This window comes from Amyelois transitella, chromosome 4 (assembly GCF_032362555.1).
Source record: "Amyelois transitella isolate CPQ chromosome 4, ilAmyTran1.1, whole genome shotgun sequence".
In the NCBI taxonomy this organism is placed as follows: domain Eukaryota; kingdom Metazoa; phylum Arthropoda; class Insecta; order Lepidoptera; family Pyralidae; genus Amyelois; species Amyelois transitella.
The window spans coordinates 10,641,842-10,656,761 of record NC_083507.1 but is presented as its reverse complement, the minus strand read 5'-3'; the positions used below and the strand labels follow the sequence as shown (position 1 = coordinate 10,656,761).

General features: G+C 35.9%; 1 protein-coding gene across 1 annotated transcript in view; it reads left to right on the top strand.

Annotated features, from left to right (window-relative positions):
• LOC106139315 (adenylyl cyclase 78C) overlaps positions 1–14,920 on the top strand; it is an 82,400-nt gene that overhangs the window by 53,833 nt on the left and 13,647 nt on the right. The window contains exons 5-6 of the mRNA XM_013340739.2: positions 9,665–9,775; positions 10,904–10,970. Of these exons, the coding sequence (XP_013196193.2) occupies positions 9,665–9,775; positions 10,904–10,970 (178 nt within the window). The remainder of the gene's footprint in view (positions 1–9,664; positions 9,776–10,903; positions 10,971–14,920) is intronic.

Below are 14,920 nucleotides of genomic sequence, written 5' to 3'. Positions count from 1 at the left end.
CCAATCAGAAAAATGTCTTTTCTCATCATGCCCTGACCGGGATTCGAACCCAGGACCTCCGGTGTCACAGACAAGCGTACTACCGCTGCGCAACAGAGGCCATAATACATTATTTGTAATATCATTATTTATGATGGAATATTTTCAGATGGAACCTCAAAGGTTCGGTTAAAGATTCTAACAATCCTCTTAAAATTTAATTTTCTTATCTTTTTATATATTTTACACTTTAGTTTTGTTTTTAACTGAGGATTTTAGTACAAATAGATAGAAATTCAAGCTCCTTGGTGTTACTAAAGTGGGCTTTGCCTATTTTTAAGAATTATAAATACGTACGTACTTACGTTATTTTAAAAATATATATAAGAAACACTACGTAGATTGAACTAGCTACGATGAAAGTTCGAGTCTTGTGTTATGGGATAGTGATTACTTAACATAAGAATACAAAAAAGTGGCTTTCGATTACGAGTATAGATACCTAAATATATTAATAATGAAAATAATAAATTAGTCGTAAGTAGGTACACTACTTAGTAAGTACCTAATAACAGTTATAGTAAGTTGAAAACAAACCTAACTTTCCTATTATCGTACCTCCCGCTAATAACTAGTGTGTATAGATGAAGACAGACAAGAATGATAATCTAATATTGAAAGTTTATAGGAATGTTAAAGAAAATTACTCTTGTTCGTGAAACAAAGATCGTGACTAGCAGCTCGATTGTTCTGGAAAAAAATGGCCATACATTAGTATCATTTTATTAAATTCTTGAGTTATTTTTGAGGCAGATATCGTCTTATTTTGTACACACATACATATAATCGAGTCTTTATCCATTGCGGGATAGACAGATCCAAAAGACTGATAGAATTGAGATGCAAATAGTGACGGGTTGCTAGCCCATTGCGTAAAAGAAAAATCTCAAGCCTATCCCAGTCACCTTTTACGACTATATGTAAAGGAGATGGAGTGGTCCTATTCTTTTCTTTTATTGGTCTATCATGATAGTTCGCAAAGCCGAAAGAAATAATGGTTTTCTTTGAAATTCTTCTTCTTCTCCTGCCGTTAGTCCTAGTTACATCCTCACCTCACTACCATGGAGGTAATTTCGGGGTACGACTTGTAAAATGATCCTGAATTGTGTAAGTTAGGTTTTTACACGAAACAACTCTTATAAGCAACGGTTCAAAAGTGGAAATGTCAATAATTAAGAACAAGAAGCTTATACATACATACATATGGTTACGTCTATATCCCTTGCGGGGTAGACAGAGCCAACAGTCCTGAAAAGACTGAATGGCCACGGTCAGCTATTTGGCTTAATGATAGAATTGACATTCAAATAGTGACAGGTTGCGAACCCATCGCCTAAAAAAGAATCCCAAGTTTGTAAGCCTATCCCTTAGTCGCCTTTTACGACATCCATGGGAAAGAAATGGAGTGGTCCTAATATTTTTGGTATTGGTGCCGGGAACCACACGACACACAACAAGCTTATGTTTGGTCTCATACGAGTTCTATAAAATCTTATGTCTTTTCCTCAGCCGTGCCCCATCTCGACGGGGTGGCTCTTATCTCCGATAGCTTATCAACGATACTACACCAAATTGCTCACTGTATGAGGAAAATATTTGCAGTAATAATGTCTGTAGGAAATTGGCTCGTGATTTACGAGAATTCTTATGGAAGAGTTCGTGAAAAGATTTGTACAACTTAAGGTGTTTTTTTTGTTTTCTGGCATACATGTGAAAGAGATGAAGCAGTCTTATTCGTTTTATATAGCTGCCGGGAAACACACGGCAATTATATAAAATTAATTACGAGTATGTTTGCAAAATTAGTACATACATACATACATATAATCACGTCTATATCCCTTGCGGGGCAGACAGAGCCAACAGTCTTGTAAAGACTAATAGGCCACGTTCAGCTGTTTGGCTTTAAGATGGAAAATTAGTTGTATATTGTATTTGTTTAAATTTCGTTCCATCTTCGTTTTTTCGTCAATTGCTGTATGTTTATCATAGAAACATTTTACTTGTTAATATGTAAAAGGTTTAGTTCTATCAACTGGTAACCAAACCCTGTCCTGTCAGACTTTCAAGACTGCTGGCTCTGTCTACCCCGCAAGGGACATAAACGTGATTATATAAATGAATGAATGAATAATACCTCGCATCCAATCGTTGTTAACAATTACAGCTAAACCCAATCAAACAGATGCTGAACTTTTGCAAGCAATCCATATCGCGGTAAAACTTTGACAGTTTTATCAGAGGAACCGCAATCTTTGGGCCAATAGCATACGTGTCTTAATCCGATATACCTATAGATGATAGAACAACCTCAATTATCTCAATTGTGCTGTGTGATTTCTGACACTTTATCTCTTTTCCGTGGAATTCGTTAAAGGCGACTAAGGGAATAAGCATTTCGACCTAGTACAACTAGAGAACACCCAAGGAGGGTTGACGTCAGGCAGGCGGCCGGTCGTAAAATTTATGGCAAGCATATATGGAGAAAACAAGGAGGGCAAAACCCAGAGATAGGGCGCCGCCACAAAACGGCGCGCAGGAGTGTCGCCCGGCTCCTGTGCAAAGTGGACGATAGCTCTCGTGGGCGGGCACAGCTAACGAAGCGAGCCACAAGCTTCGATTCCCGAGAATGCCAAAAACCGGACCAAAAGGAGAGAGAAAAGTCGGAAGGCGGAACCTGGGTCCCGAAACACTTCTGTGGAGTGTGCAACCGGGAACGCACATAGATGAGAGAGAGGTAAAACAATCTCAATCCCATTATTAAGCCTTATATTCGAGGCTGCTAGCTCTGTCCTCCTCCGTAATGGACAAAGACGTCATTATATGTATGTATGCTGAGCACAAGTTTCAAAGAGAAATATTTTGTAAATTCTATTTAGCGCTTTTCAAATAAAGAAATTAAATAAAATTATTATACAAGTAATGACAATTACATATTTGACTTGAGTTAGGTTACCTTGATTATTCAGATGTCAAACGGCTAATTTGTTGTCTTATCCATAACTCTTGATGAGCGGACCCTTGACTTCTCTCCAGATGGGGACGCATTTAGGATTGAGCGGGAGAACGCCGGTGATGAATAAGAATTGACTAATAACTGATTCCATGACTGGCAGTACCTTTGCTTACAAGAACGATACACGCGGCCGGAGGTGCCGCTAAATGGGCGGCAAAACAAAAAAATACAAAATACGCGTCCCTTAAACCGATATTACTTCATTCCCTTCGCGGTTTAGGCGCCGATCCCCGCGCTGAGTCGTACCTGATGCAACGCATCTTCCATCAGCGGGGGAATGTTGCCAGTGTGATGAGTACCTTCCCATTTGGTACGAATCGGGGCGGACTTTTTGACAAATGATATATTGACCTTTTTTTCTGTTTGACAAATTTTATTAATATTTATAATTTCCCAATAAATTAATTCCATGACTCTTTAAATACTTTAAAGTTAATAAATTTTGAAAGTATAAAAATGGCTGTTAGCTACAGTCCATCGCAATAAACAATGGTTTCATTCGGTGCAACTTTAGCTCAATAAAATGCATTATTAAAATGTCAGACATTTAATGCTGTGACCGACTGAGGGAAAATTGCTATTCCGTTCAGCGGCCACAGAGCGCGGCAGCCCACTCCACGTGACGCTAATGACAAACAGATTGCCATTGCAGTTCATTACCGGTATTACTTCGCCGGCTTTTTCTGTTACAGAGATTTTTTTATTTCATATTTACTCGATTTCTTCTATTCTAGAATAGGACCACTCCATCTCTTTCCCATGGATGTCGTAAAAGGCGACTAAGGGATAGGCGTGATCCTTATTACCATACAAATACATATAGGACTAATTATTCCAATTTCTATGGACATTATCGTCCTATTTTTTAATTCCGTGTGGTTGGCACTAAATAAAAGGATCACTCTATCTCTTCCCATAGATGTTGTAAAAGGCGACTCCGGAATAGGCTAATTAACTTGATATTCTTCTTTTAGGCGATGAGCTAGCAACCTGTCACTATTTGAATCTCAATTCTATCATCAAGCCAAACAGCTGAACGTTGCCTTTTCGACGCTGTTGGCTCTGTCTACCCCGCAAGGGATATGTACGTGATTATATGTATATTAGAATTAAGGTTTAAATACCAATATAAATATTATTTTTCAATTGAATAAGGACACAATAAATTGGACGTCGGCTCATCATTAATCTTATGGTTTGCATTAACTCTATCATTAAAGTCTTCTAATACCTAAATTACATTCTGTCACCGTCTAATTACTATTTAGCGTACTTACTGTGGTTTCTGAATTCATAGAATTTGAATTAAAAGTATTTGCTTTAATTAAGATAGCATAAAAAAAAAATAACAAATATTTTCTATTGTTTTTTCGTTCCATTTTTATTTTAAAACCAAGCATATTTTATAGCAAGCTGCGTGGAAATAGAAGTAGCTCGCTCACATTATGTTTTGAATGAATGAATAAAAGTTTATTAGAATCCATAAAATATATATATATATATATATATATATATTTTTCTTTTTTCAATATTAAATCTCATAAATATATAAAATTCAACAATGTATTCTCTCGTTCACATTCTATTCTAAGTATAATTTAATATTGTGAAGTTGACGTTGTTGAAGAAAATGCTGCAGTGCAGTTTGTTACCGCTTCTTCTGCACTGACGCCTTGGAAGCGGCAGTAAACTTAGTTTTTAAGTAATTTATTTGACGTCAATCAATGTTGTTAAACCATACGACAATTATTAAGCTATATATAGTATCCTATAATAATGAATAAAAATTTTGAATTTTTGAATTTTTGAATCACACAATTAGGTATATAAGGTAATAATTTTACAGTTATTTAAGGTAGAAACAAACAATAGCTTAATTGCAACTAATCCGACGGACTTCATTGGATACAAGGTATCACTTATTGACGTCACATCACTAGAATCTAATTATAGCTACTACCGCTTCCAAAGCGCATGTGTAGAAGAAGCGACGGAACAAACTACACTGCAGCATTTTCATCAGACGTCAATTTACAAATATAGATCTCTTAACAGTTCTTACTCTTAAGTTTACATCCTCAACTCTCCGGAGAGGAACCCCGGAGTCCTTGATTAGACATATGTCTTATCTTCCTTCTCCCTCATTCTTTGTGAGGTTATCTGCCTTGTCAAAATACGTGAATAAGAAGGCAGTTTGTGCCGTTTGAGTACCTATGATCCTGACTTGGTTATATTAGTTTTTAGGCCTTCTAGACTTGATTATATTGGCACTGACTACCCAGTAAGGATTGAGACGTGATGTGTATTTCAACGTATGTGTATAGACTTCAGTCACAGTTTCCATTTGTAAAGATTTCCGCTGGCTTCGGCGATGTTCCCGGGGATTACGAGTACCGTGCCCGTCTGTGTATCAAATACATTTTATTTTGTTATATCCGCCATGTTTATATTTACCATTTCCTATCTTTTTAAAGTAGCTTTATTATTATAAACTTTAACTTTAAGCTTGATGTTTTAAACGAGCCTAAAGGAAAATTCCTCGCAATTTCAGCTCCCTTAAGGAATTCAGGAAATCCTCCTTTAGTGCACCCCATAGAACACAAAAGAAATTACTTATTAATTAGTTATTTATGTACACAAATTATATACAGAAGCATTTAATACAGTAATTCTAGTACAAAGGTACTACTTATTTCAAAAGTCCCTTCCAGTAGACCCTTCGAGAGGACAGATGAATTTTGGAGCGGTATGGCGTGTGCATAAATATGGTTTAACATATTTAACTGAAGATACAAGCTAATACTTACATAATGTAACATGGAACAATAAAATAAATGACAATTATAAACTACATAGATAAACATACTAATATATATATTATATAATAATCTTCTTATTTTATATATTTTAAGAAGAAAATATAAAAAAAATATCAATAGCCTGAAAAATAGGGACATGATCGGACATCTTTTATACTTACCTATATCTTCCGTTTGGTTCATTTCTTCATTTCCATAAGGTTGATTTTAAGTGTATTGATGTAGATTTGACGGCCTCTGTGGCGCAGCGGTAGTACGCTTGTCTGTGACAACGGAGGTGGGAACAGAGCTTTTTCTGATTGGCCTGGGTCTTCGATGTTAACTATATAAGTATTTATTATAAAATATAGTATCGTTGAGTTAGTATCTCGTAACACAAGTCTCGAACTTACTTCGAGGGTAACTCAATCTGTGTAACTTGTCCTGTATATATATTATATTTATTATATTAAGTGATTTCTCTAGGGATAACTCCACCTTTGTTCGTGTTTCTTTCTGTAATGTCCTTTAGGGTGCAATATAGTGTTTTATCTATTTATCCACATGCATACATTTATCACGTCTTTATCCCTTGAGGGGTAGACTGAACCAACAATTTTGAAAAGACATAAAGGCATGTCGTAAAGATGGATTGAGATTTAAATAGTGACAGGTTGCTAGCCCATCTCCTAAGATAAGAATCCCAAGTTTATTAGCCCTTCACTTTATAGACTTTAAGAATCTGCACGGAAGTGAAGTAGCTGGAACACACTATGCTTTTTTCTTTCCTACCAAACCAACATGGCAGCTATATTAGCATGTATGTTTAGTTAAATATGTTAAACGTTATTTATGCACACGCTATACCGCTCCAAAATTCATCTTTCCTCTCATGGGTCTACTGGAAGAGATTTCTTTTGAAATAAGTAGCACCTATGTACTAGAATTACTGTAATAAATGCTCCTGTATATAATTTTGTGTACATAAATAAATAAAATATATCTATCTACCTATTTAATTTAGTTACTTGTATCATCGTGTTTTTATAAAAACTTGTGAGCACGGGTCGGCGACACGCGGCCGTATCGGGTACGTATCGACGACCATGATTGATGGCGGTTTTTATTGCATCGGAATTTGCCTTTGCATGCCTTGTGCCCAAACCCACAAAATAAGGACAGTACAATACACGTATAAGTAGGTAATATGTAAAAGTAGCTATCCTTGGAGGCGATTATTTGTGCCGTGTGTTTCCCGACACCAATAGAAAAAGAACAGGACCACTCCATCTGTTTCCCATGGATGTCGTAAAAGGCCAAGGATAAGCTATACTTGGGAGTCTTCTTTTTAGGCAAGCAAGCAACTTGCCTAAAAAGCAAACTGTCACTATTTAAATCTCAATTCTACCATTTAGCCAAGCAGCTGAACGTGGCCTTTCAGTCTTTTGAAGACTTTGAAGACTGTCGGCTCTGTCTACCCCGCAAGGGATATAGACGTGAATAATCACGATCAATATAACATATACATAAATGTTATGTTATGTTTTGGAGGCGAAAATAATCAAATAATTGATTCAGATTTAATAGAACATGTCTGCGACATCAGCCGATAATACACATGTCTTCTTCTCATACAGTAGTTTTACAAAGTAGTAAGAATGTAACTAGGACCAAAGCCAGTAGGAAGAAGTGGTTCCTACCTTAGAAAACACGGAAACACCGAGTGAGTACAAGCTAATGACTCCATAAGGTAATGTACCGGTACCCACGTAGGTACTACGACGGTGCTAAGAGCACCGATAACAGGTCGCGCTAATGCGTTTACACAGTGATATCATTATCCGAAAGCATTTCCATATCCGAACGTACCAGTCGGACTGAGCTTCCAAAAGCTTCGCGTGTGATTTATCACAAAATGCTGTTGTTGCGCCGTGTGGTTCCCGGCACCAATAGAAAAAAGAATAGGACCACGCCATCTCTTTCCCATGGATGTCGTAAAAGGCGACTAAGGTATAGGCTTATAAACTTGGGATTCTGCTTTTAGGCGATGGGCTAGCAACCTGTCACTATTTGAATCTCAATTCTATCTTAAAGCCAAATAGCTGAACGTGGCCTGCCAGTCTTTTCATGACTGTTGGCTCTGTCTACCCCGCAAGGGATATAGACGTGATTATACGTATGTATGTATGCTGTTGTAAAATTTCACGTGGCATTACATATAATTAAAATAATAAACACATAAATTTTTACTTCTCCTTAAATTCTACAGCCCTGAGTGGGAATTGACAAATAATCTAGCCCCGTTCTTGGCTAGACCTCTCCAACCTGTAAATGCACATCGATAGGCAACGGGTAAAATTAACTGCATAATTAAAGAATTGTTTTCACGCAATGTTAAAACCTGTCTTCTTACAGTTACAAAAATTTATGAGTATACTTTACTGAGCTTTGAAACCAACGGCTGCGAATACAATAGACTAAGACTCTTTTCATCTTTTTAATACCTAGTTCTATAAAATATCAGTCGCTATACTGTCCTTTATCAGATATTTTTCTCAAGACAATATGTACCGTAAAGCTTTTACCCGTTGTGCCCGTGACTTCGTCCGCGTGGAATAATTTACCCCATTTTTTTTCACATTTTCCATTATTTCTTCGCTACTAATAGTTGCAGCGTGATGTTATATAGCCTAAAGCCTTTCTCGATAAATAGTCAATTCAACACTAAAAGAATTTTTCAATTCGAACCGTTCGTTCCTGGGATTAGCGCATTCAAACAAACTTTATAATATTAGTATCTAGACTAGACTCTAACAAACAGTTTGAGAAGCATTGTCCCCGAAGTTATTGATAAAGTAAGCGTCGTAGAATATTGATCATATGTTTCAGTTACTCGTATTTTTTCCCTCACGCGTAGTGTCTTAATAAAACTGTTATTGCCTGTTATTGAAATTCATATGAATAAGGAAAAATAAATATTTCTAACATCAAAAGAGTGAAAGATTTTGAACGAGTAGGTACAGACAAGAAAAACTGGCGGTAAAATAAGAAATTCCGACCCCAAGTAATGGCAGCCGGCTGTAAAGAAAATGAAATATGAAGATCAGTTACATGTGTTAAATAAACTGTTCTTTATATCTTTTTTTCAAATTATTAACTTCAAATGCAAACAATAACTTATTTGGAAACGTACATTGAGTGGATTGCTTTACTTATTTTAGAATTTCTTCAGGAACATCAGACAGTTGAGGTAAGGTTCATATCTTATAATGACGTTAGTCCCGTGATGTCCTCACCTCTCTGCAACCATGATGCTGGATTGTGTTACACAGGTCTTAACATAAATTTCTGTTAGACCGCAACCTTTGCAAGGGAACCTTCACAACTATATTAGCTAATGTTTATGTATCCAGTCGCCTGAATATGAGTAGGTTTCCTCCCGATGTTTTCATCGTAAGAGCAAGAGCAGGACGGCCTCTGTGGCGCAGCGGCAGTACGCTTGTCTGTGACACCGGAGGTCCCGGGTTCGAATCCCGGCCAGGGCATGATGAGAAAAGAAAGTTTTTTTATTAAATTGTCAAAATGAAAGTTAAAACCGCGAAATATAATTCCTCCCTCCATTATCTCAAAGTTTTCACATTTTAGTCTTAAATCGTTGCCCTTCTGGCATCACTAATAATTATAACATATTTTCCGGGCGCGGGTTTACTGAAAGTAATATCTATAGAAATAAGTAGTGCTTTGTACGAAGTTTTCTTTGAGTATTGTTTATTTGTATGCTGATGTAAATATTTTAATTACCTTGTTTCAGGGCCAAGACCGCACTCTAGAGCGGCGTGATGGCGAAGGACGCGAGGCACCAGGGCCTGAAGGCGAGAGGATGCCGGGAGACGGCGCCAGCTGCTCGGCTCCCGACGATCAGGTGAGAATGATGAAACATTAAACGTAAGTAACTCATCTTTTGTTTATAATTCATGTACCTACATGTTTTCATATTTACTACAATGATACATACATATAATCACGTCTATATCCCTTGCGGGGTAGACGGAGCCAAAAGTCTTTAAAGGACTGATAGGCCACGTTCAGCTGTTTGGCTTAATGATAGAATTGAGATTCAAATAGTGACAGGATGCTAGCCTGTCGCCTAAAAGAAGAATCCCAGGTTTATAAGGCTATACTACTACAATGATCTTTTGTATAAAAATAAGGGCGGTAACCTAATTGATCGCGATATGGCTAGAATTTGATATATATCTTCAAAGGACAACTTAAAACTTCTAATTCAATATCGTATAAATTGTAAATTTAAAAGGATCGAATACGATTAAGTTTCATGAACATGTACTTGTAGATACAAAAGTAAAAGGTGAGACTGACACAGCCACAATACCGACGAAATCAAACAAACGGATTATAGTACTGGCCAGTTAGGAATATAATTAAAAATAATATTCAAATAAATTATTCGTTTCATAAATAAAGCGCCTTCTTTTTTTAAAATAAAACAATGGACAATCTACTCTGGAAAAACAAACATTATATGTATTTTTGAAAAACCTCTCTTGAAATATTGCCGTAATTTCTTTCATAGAGAATTAATTAAACATTGGTACATTACTGTTCGACGTTAAGCTTAAAAATTATCTTATTGGCCCATGTTGTCTGAGCCACAAAGAAAATAATTATAAGTAATCTCGTATATAAAATTCTCGTGTCACAATGTTCGTTCTCGTACTTCGCCGAAACGGCTTGGCCGATTCTCATGAAATTTTGTGACCATATTGAGTAGGTCTTAAAATCGGCCAACATCTATTTTGCAAACCCCTTAGTGATAAAGGTTGTACATGTACACCCTTATAATTTTTTTTTTAAATAGAAATTACTTAAAAAATATTGATATGGCAAAACACCGTTTGCCGGGACAGCTAGTAGGTATATGAAAATCTACTTTTCTGTATAGTCTTCAGTAATGACATTTAGGTATATAATGCTTCAGTTTGCGATACTCTTAAGTATGCGAAAGTTGTTATTATTTTTTTTGTTTCAGGTCAGAATTTGCGACGATGATGCCTCCACGTTCAACATCAACCCTTTCACTGCCGACAAAGATCCAGGTGGGTACATATCACTGGAATTCATCGAATCTTGTATAGCTTTAGATATTTCTGGAAATGATATGTAGAATGTTTGTTTATATAAGAACTGCGATCCATTTGCGGGTCTCTTCCCGATCCCCGCTTTTGTATTCCCGAAGGCATATCGGAAAATTTTAGTACACCTCTATGGGTTTTCAAAGATTACCAAAATATCAGAAGGTTCAATTCAATTTATTTAGTCATTTGAACCACATGGTATTTCAAACTTGTAAAATAAGGAACAAATATGACAACATTAGTATTAATTAAGTTAATTCCTTGAACTATTTAGAAGTTGGGAAAGTGTTCTAAAAATTATATATTCTAAAACATCGACATATTTTGAAGTTCGAGACTTGTGTAACGAGATACTTCCCCAACGTTACTATAATATATTTTATAATAAATACTTATATATAAACATCCAAAATCCACTCCATCATGCCTAAAAAATTTTCTCTAATTCTTTTATAACGTATTCACCGGAATAGTCTTGTCATTGCAACTATTATTTACATTAACAATGGAACTGTAAAATTCAATATTTCGCGCGGTAAACACACACTAGTGCCCTAATTCTGTCAGCAAATTGAATGCGACCACAAATCCGATCGCTGAACAATTGAATTTCGATTCGACACATTTCTCGTTAGTTAGCCGATATTAAATATAAATCTTTATGTATTATCTTATATTTATGTATGCTTATTAGCAATATAACTAATGCCCGCCTTCCACTGCGAGCGGAACGGGCCCGTCCGGCAACGAACTCGCGTGGGAAACTCGCTCAACTCGCTAAACCTCGTATGTGACTCTTTCAACTCGCTCACTCCGCTCCACTCGCCTCCGCTTTGGTGGAAGCACATGTATGAAAATCATCGTTACGAGTATAGCGGAGTCAGTAATGGGCCCGTTCCGCTCGCAGTGGAAGGCGGGCATAAACATAAAACGAACTTTCTTTGATTGGCCTGGGTCTTGGATGTTTATCTATATAAGTATTTATTATAAATGATGAAAACGATACTACGTTGAGTTAGTACCTCATAACCCAATCTGTGTAATTTGTCCCGTATATATTTATTTATTATAAAACCTTATGATATGCCATCCTTTAGATATTATAATAGCATATAACTTCTTCTGTACCAATCCGTTATCGTGTCGGATTAAAATCGTGAATCTCAATGTCAGATTTATTTGTGTAAGTGTAATTAGTAATTTAGCTTTATAGCTGAACGTAACCTTTTAGCCTTTTGGCTGAAGACTGTTGGCTCTGTCTACCCCAAGGGATATAGACGTGACTTAATGTATGAATGTATAATTTAGTCATATAACTTGCTTTTATTGCACCTATAACATTTTCAGCTTGACGAAATGGTTAACTAATAGATTAGATTTAGACTATTATTGTTAAGTCCGCTAATAATGCTATTCTACAATATTTTATGCTGTGCAATAAAGATGTGCCGTGTGGTTCCTGGCACAAATACAAAAAAGAATAGGACCACTTCATCTCTTTCCCATGTATGTCGTAAAAGGCGACTAAGGGATAGGCTTGGGAGCTTAACTTGGGAGTCTTTTTTAGGCGATGGGCTAGCAACCTGTCACTATTTAAATCTCAATTCTATCATTAAGCCAAATAGCTGAACGTGGCCATTCAGTCTTTTAAAGACTATTGGCTCTGTCTACCCCGCAAGGGAAATAGACGCGACTATATGTATGTATGTATGTAAAGATTTAGTAATCTTGATCCCGAATTACCAATAGTAACTAGAAGAATACGCGGGATAACTGTAAAAATGAAACATCAAAACGTTTTGCGGAAATTACGTTCTAGTTTTCAGTATCGACATGCCGTGTTAGTGCTGATTCCACACGTACATACAAATCATAATACTTGTTTCTCCATCCAGGAGTCGCACAGAATAAAATAGTTTCATAAATCTTTAAAAGACACATTGTTATCTGAATTATCATTTGACAAAAGTCTATTTTCATCGTGAATCCATCTCATCTCGATACCACATTGACTTTTATAAAGTTTATGAAATTCAAAAATAGAATTGTAGGTAGTCGATCGCTTATTCCGTGGATTTCTTTTTCTTATTTTTATTTATTTTACGCGGTTTTTGTTGAAAATTTTATACTACCTAGAATGCAATATCGAACTGCCGAAAGCAAATTCATCTAACAAAAAAATAAACTAAAACGAAGATCACACTCTCTTTGTAGCAAATGACAAGTTTGTAGAGGCAAGTGCTACGAAGCTACGCCGTAGCACTCTCGTAGCAGTGAGGCGTTTTGCTACGAAACTTAAATGATGTTGGCAACAATTATTCTACTGAATGCAATTTTTCATTCAACCACGTATACCATACTTATACAATCAAAACTGGCCACTAATAAAAAATAATACAAGAATAGAATGACATTCAAAATATTTCAATCTGGCGCGAATTTCTCGCAATCGCACAGAACAAAGTTCAGTATAAAATATTTAAGAGAAACGTGTTATTAATTTCTATATCAGTAATTATTTTTTAAACTCAAAAATAGCAAGAAAAAGCTTTACTTTTCCTTTATTGACACATATTTTTTTCCAAAATCTAACTTAGACTTACAGTTAAATACCACATAAAACGTATAGGTATTCAGTTTTGTGTCCCATATTCTATGAAACCTACTTTAGATTTTGATGGATATGAGCCTTTAACTATGTTTTAGGTGAGTATCTTCACAGTCGCCTTAGGAATTATTTGTTTTTGGTGTACAAATCTTTGTCTATTTACCTAAATAGTCACACGTGGAGCAATATAAAACTAAAATTACCTATTTAAAAAAGTATCTAACAAAAAATAACAGCATTTCAGCAAATCAAAAGTTAGTGCAATCTGTTTCTACTATTGTTTGAAAGCAATATCGATAACAATGCATATTTGTGTCCATTTTCACTTCGGTATGATGTGGTGCATGATTCCCGCGGGAGCGGACTTGGGAATTCTAATAGCTAGGATAGCATGCGATGCATTGAACTGTGATGTCTAATATACATACATACTAGCTGTCCCGGCAAACGTTGTTTTGCATTTTGTGGGTCTGAAAAATAGATGTTGGCCGATTCTCAGACCTACTCAATGTGCTCACAAAATTTCATGAGAATCGGTGAAGCCGAAGAAGTACGGGAACGAACATTGTGACACGAGAATTTTATATATGAGATAATCCAGTTTTCATCCTTATACAGGGAGAAAACTGTATTCGAGATTGATGGACGTTCAACTGTAAAATGTAAAAGTAAAATATATTTATTTTCATTTAATTATAAACAAATAAAACTTAAGTTAATAATTATTATTTAAACAAATAAAACTTAAGTCGTATACGTCCTAATAAAAGGTTTGTATTAGGGACCCATTCAGGTTATTGGATAGGTGTATTATTTTAACCAGTATCGAAAAGAGGTCGTCCTAGAACAAGATGGTGAGACGATTTGGTAATATCCAAGAAAAATCGCAGGATTTTACCCAATCGTCTAGAGATCAATCGCGCACAGACCCGTTGTTCAGGAGTGGCCTTAATTGTTTTAGCCTAACCTAGTTACTATACAAAATAGGCTTAATTGAAACATAGGGCTATCATTCAACCAATAGTTTCAATTAGGGGAAATGTCCCATTTCGGCTATATTGAGAATCTGCTGTTTAAAGAACCAGATATTTTGAGAATCTTATATTTTGCGAATAAAGGAAATAGAATTATGAAACTGCGTTTTGATTCGCTCACATTAGTTGAAAAATTAATGATAGAATCCCTACTAATTTTACAAATGCGAAAGTTAATCTGTCTGTCTGCTACGCGTTCACGCTTTTAACACTGAAATTTAAGACAGAGTTGACACTGAGAAAGAACATTGGCTTTTTGTTGAAAAAAA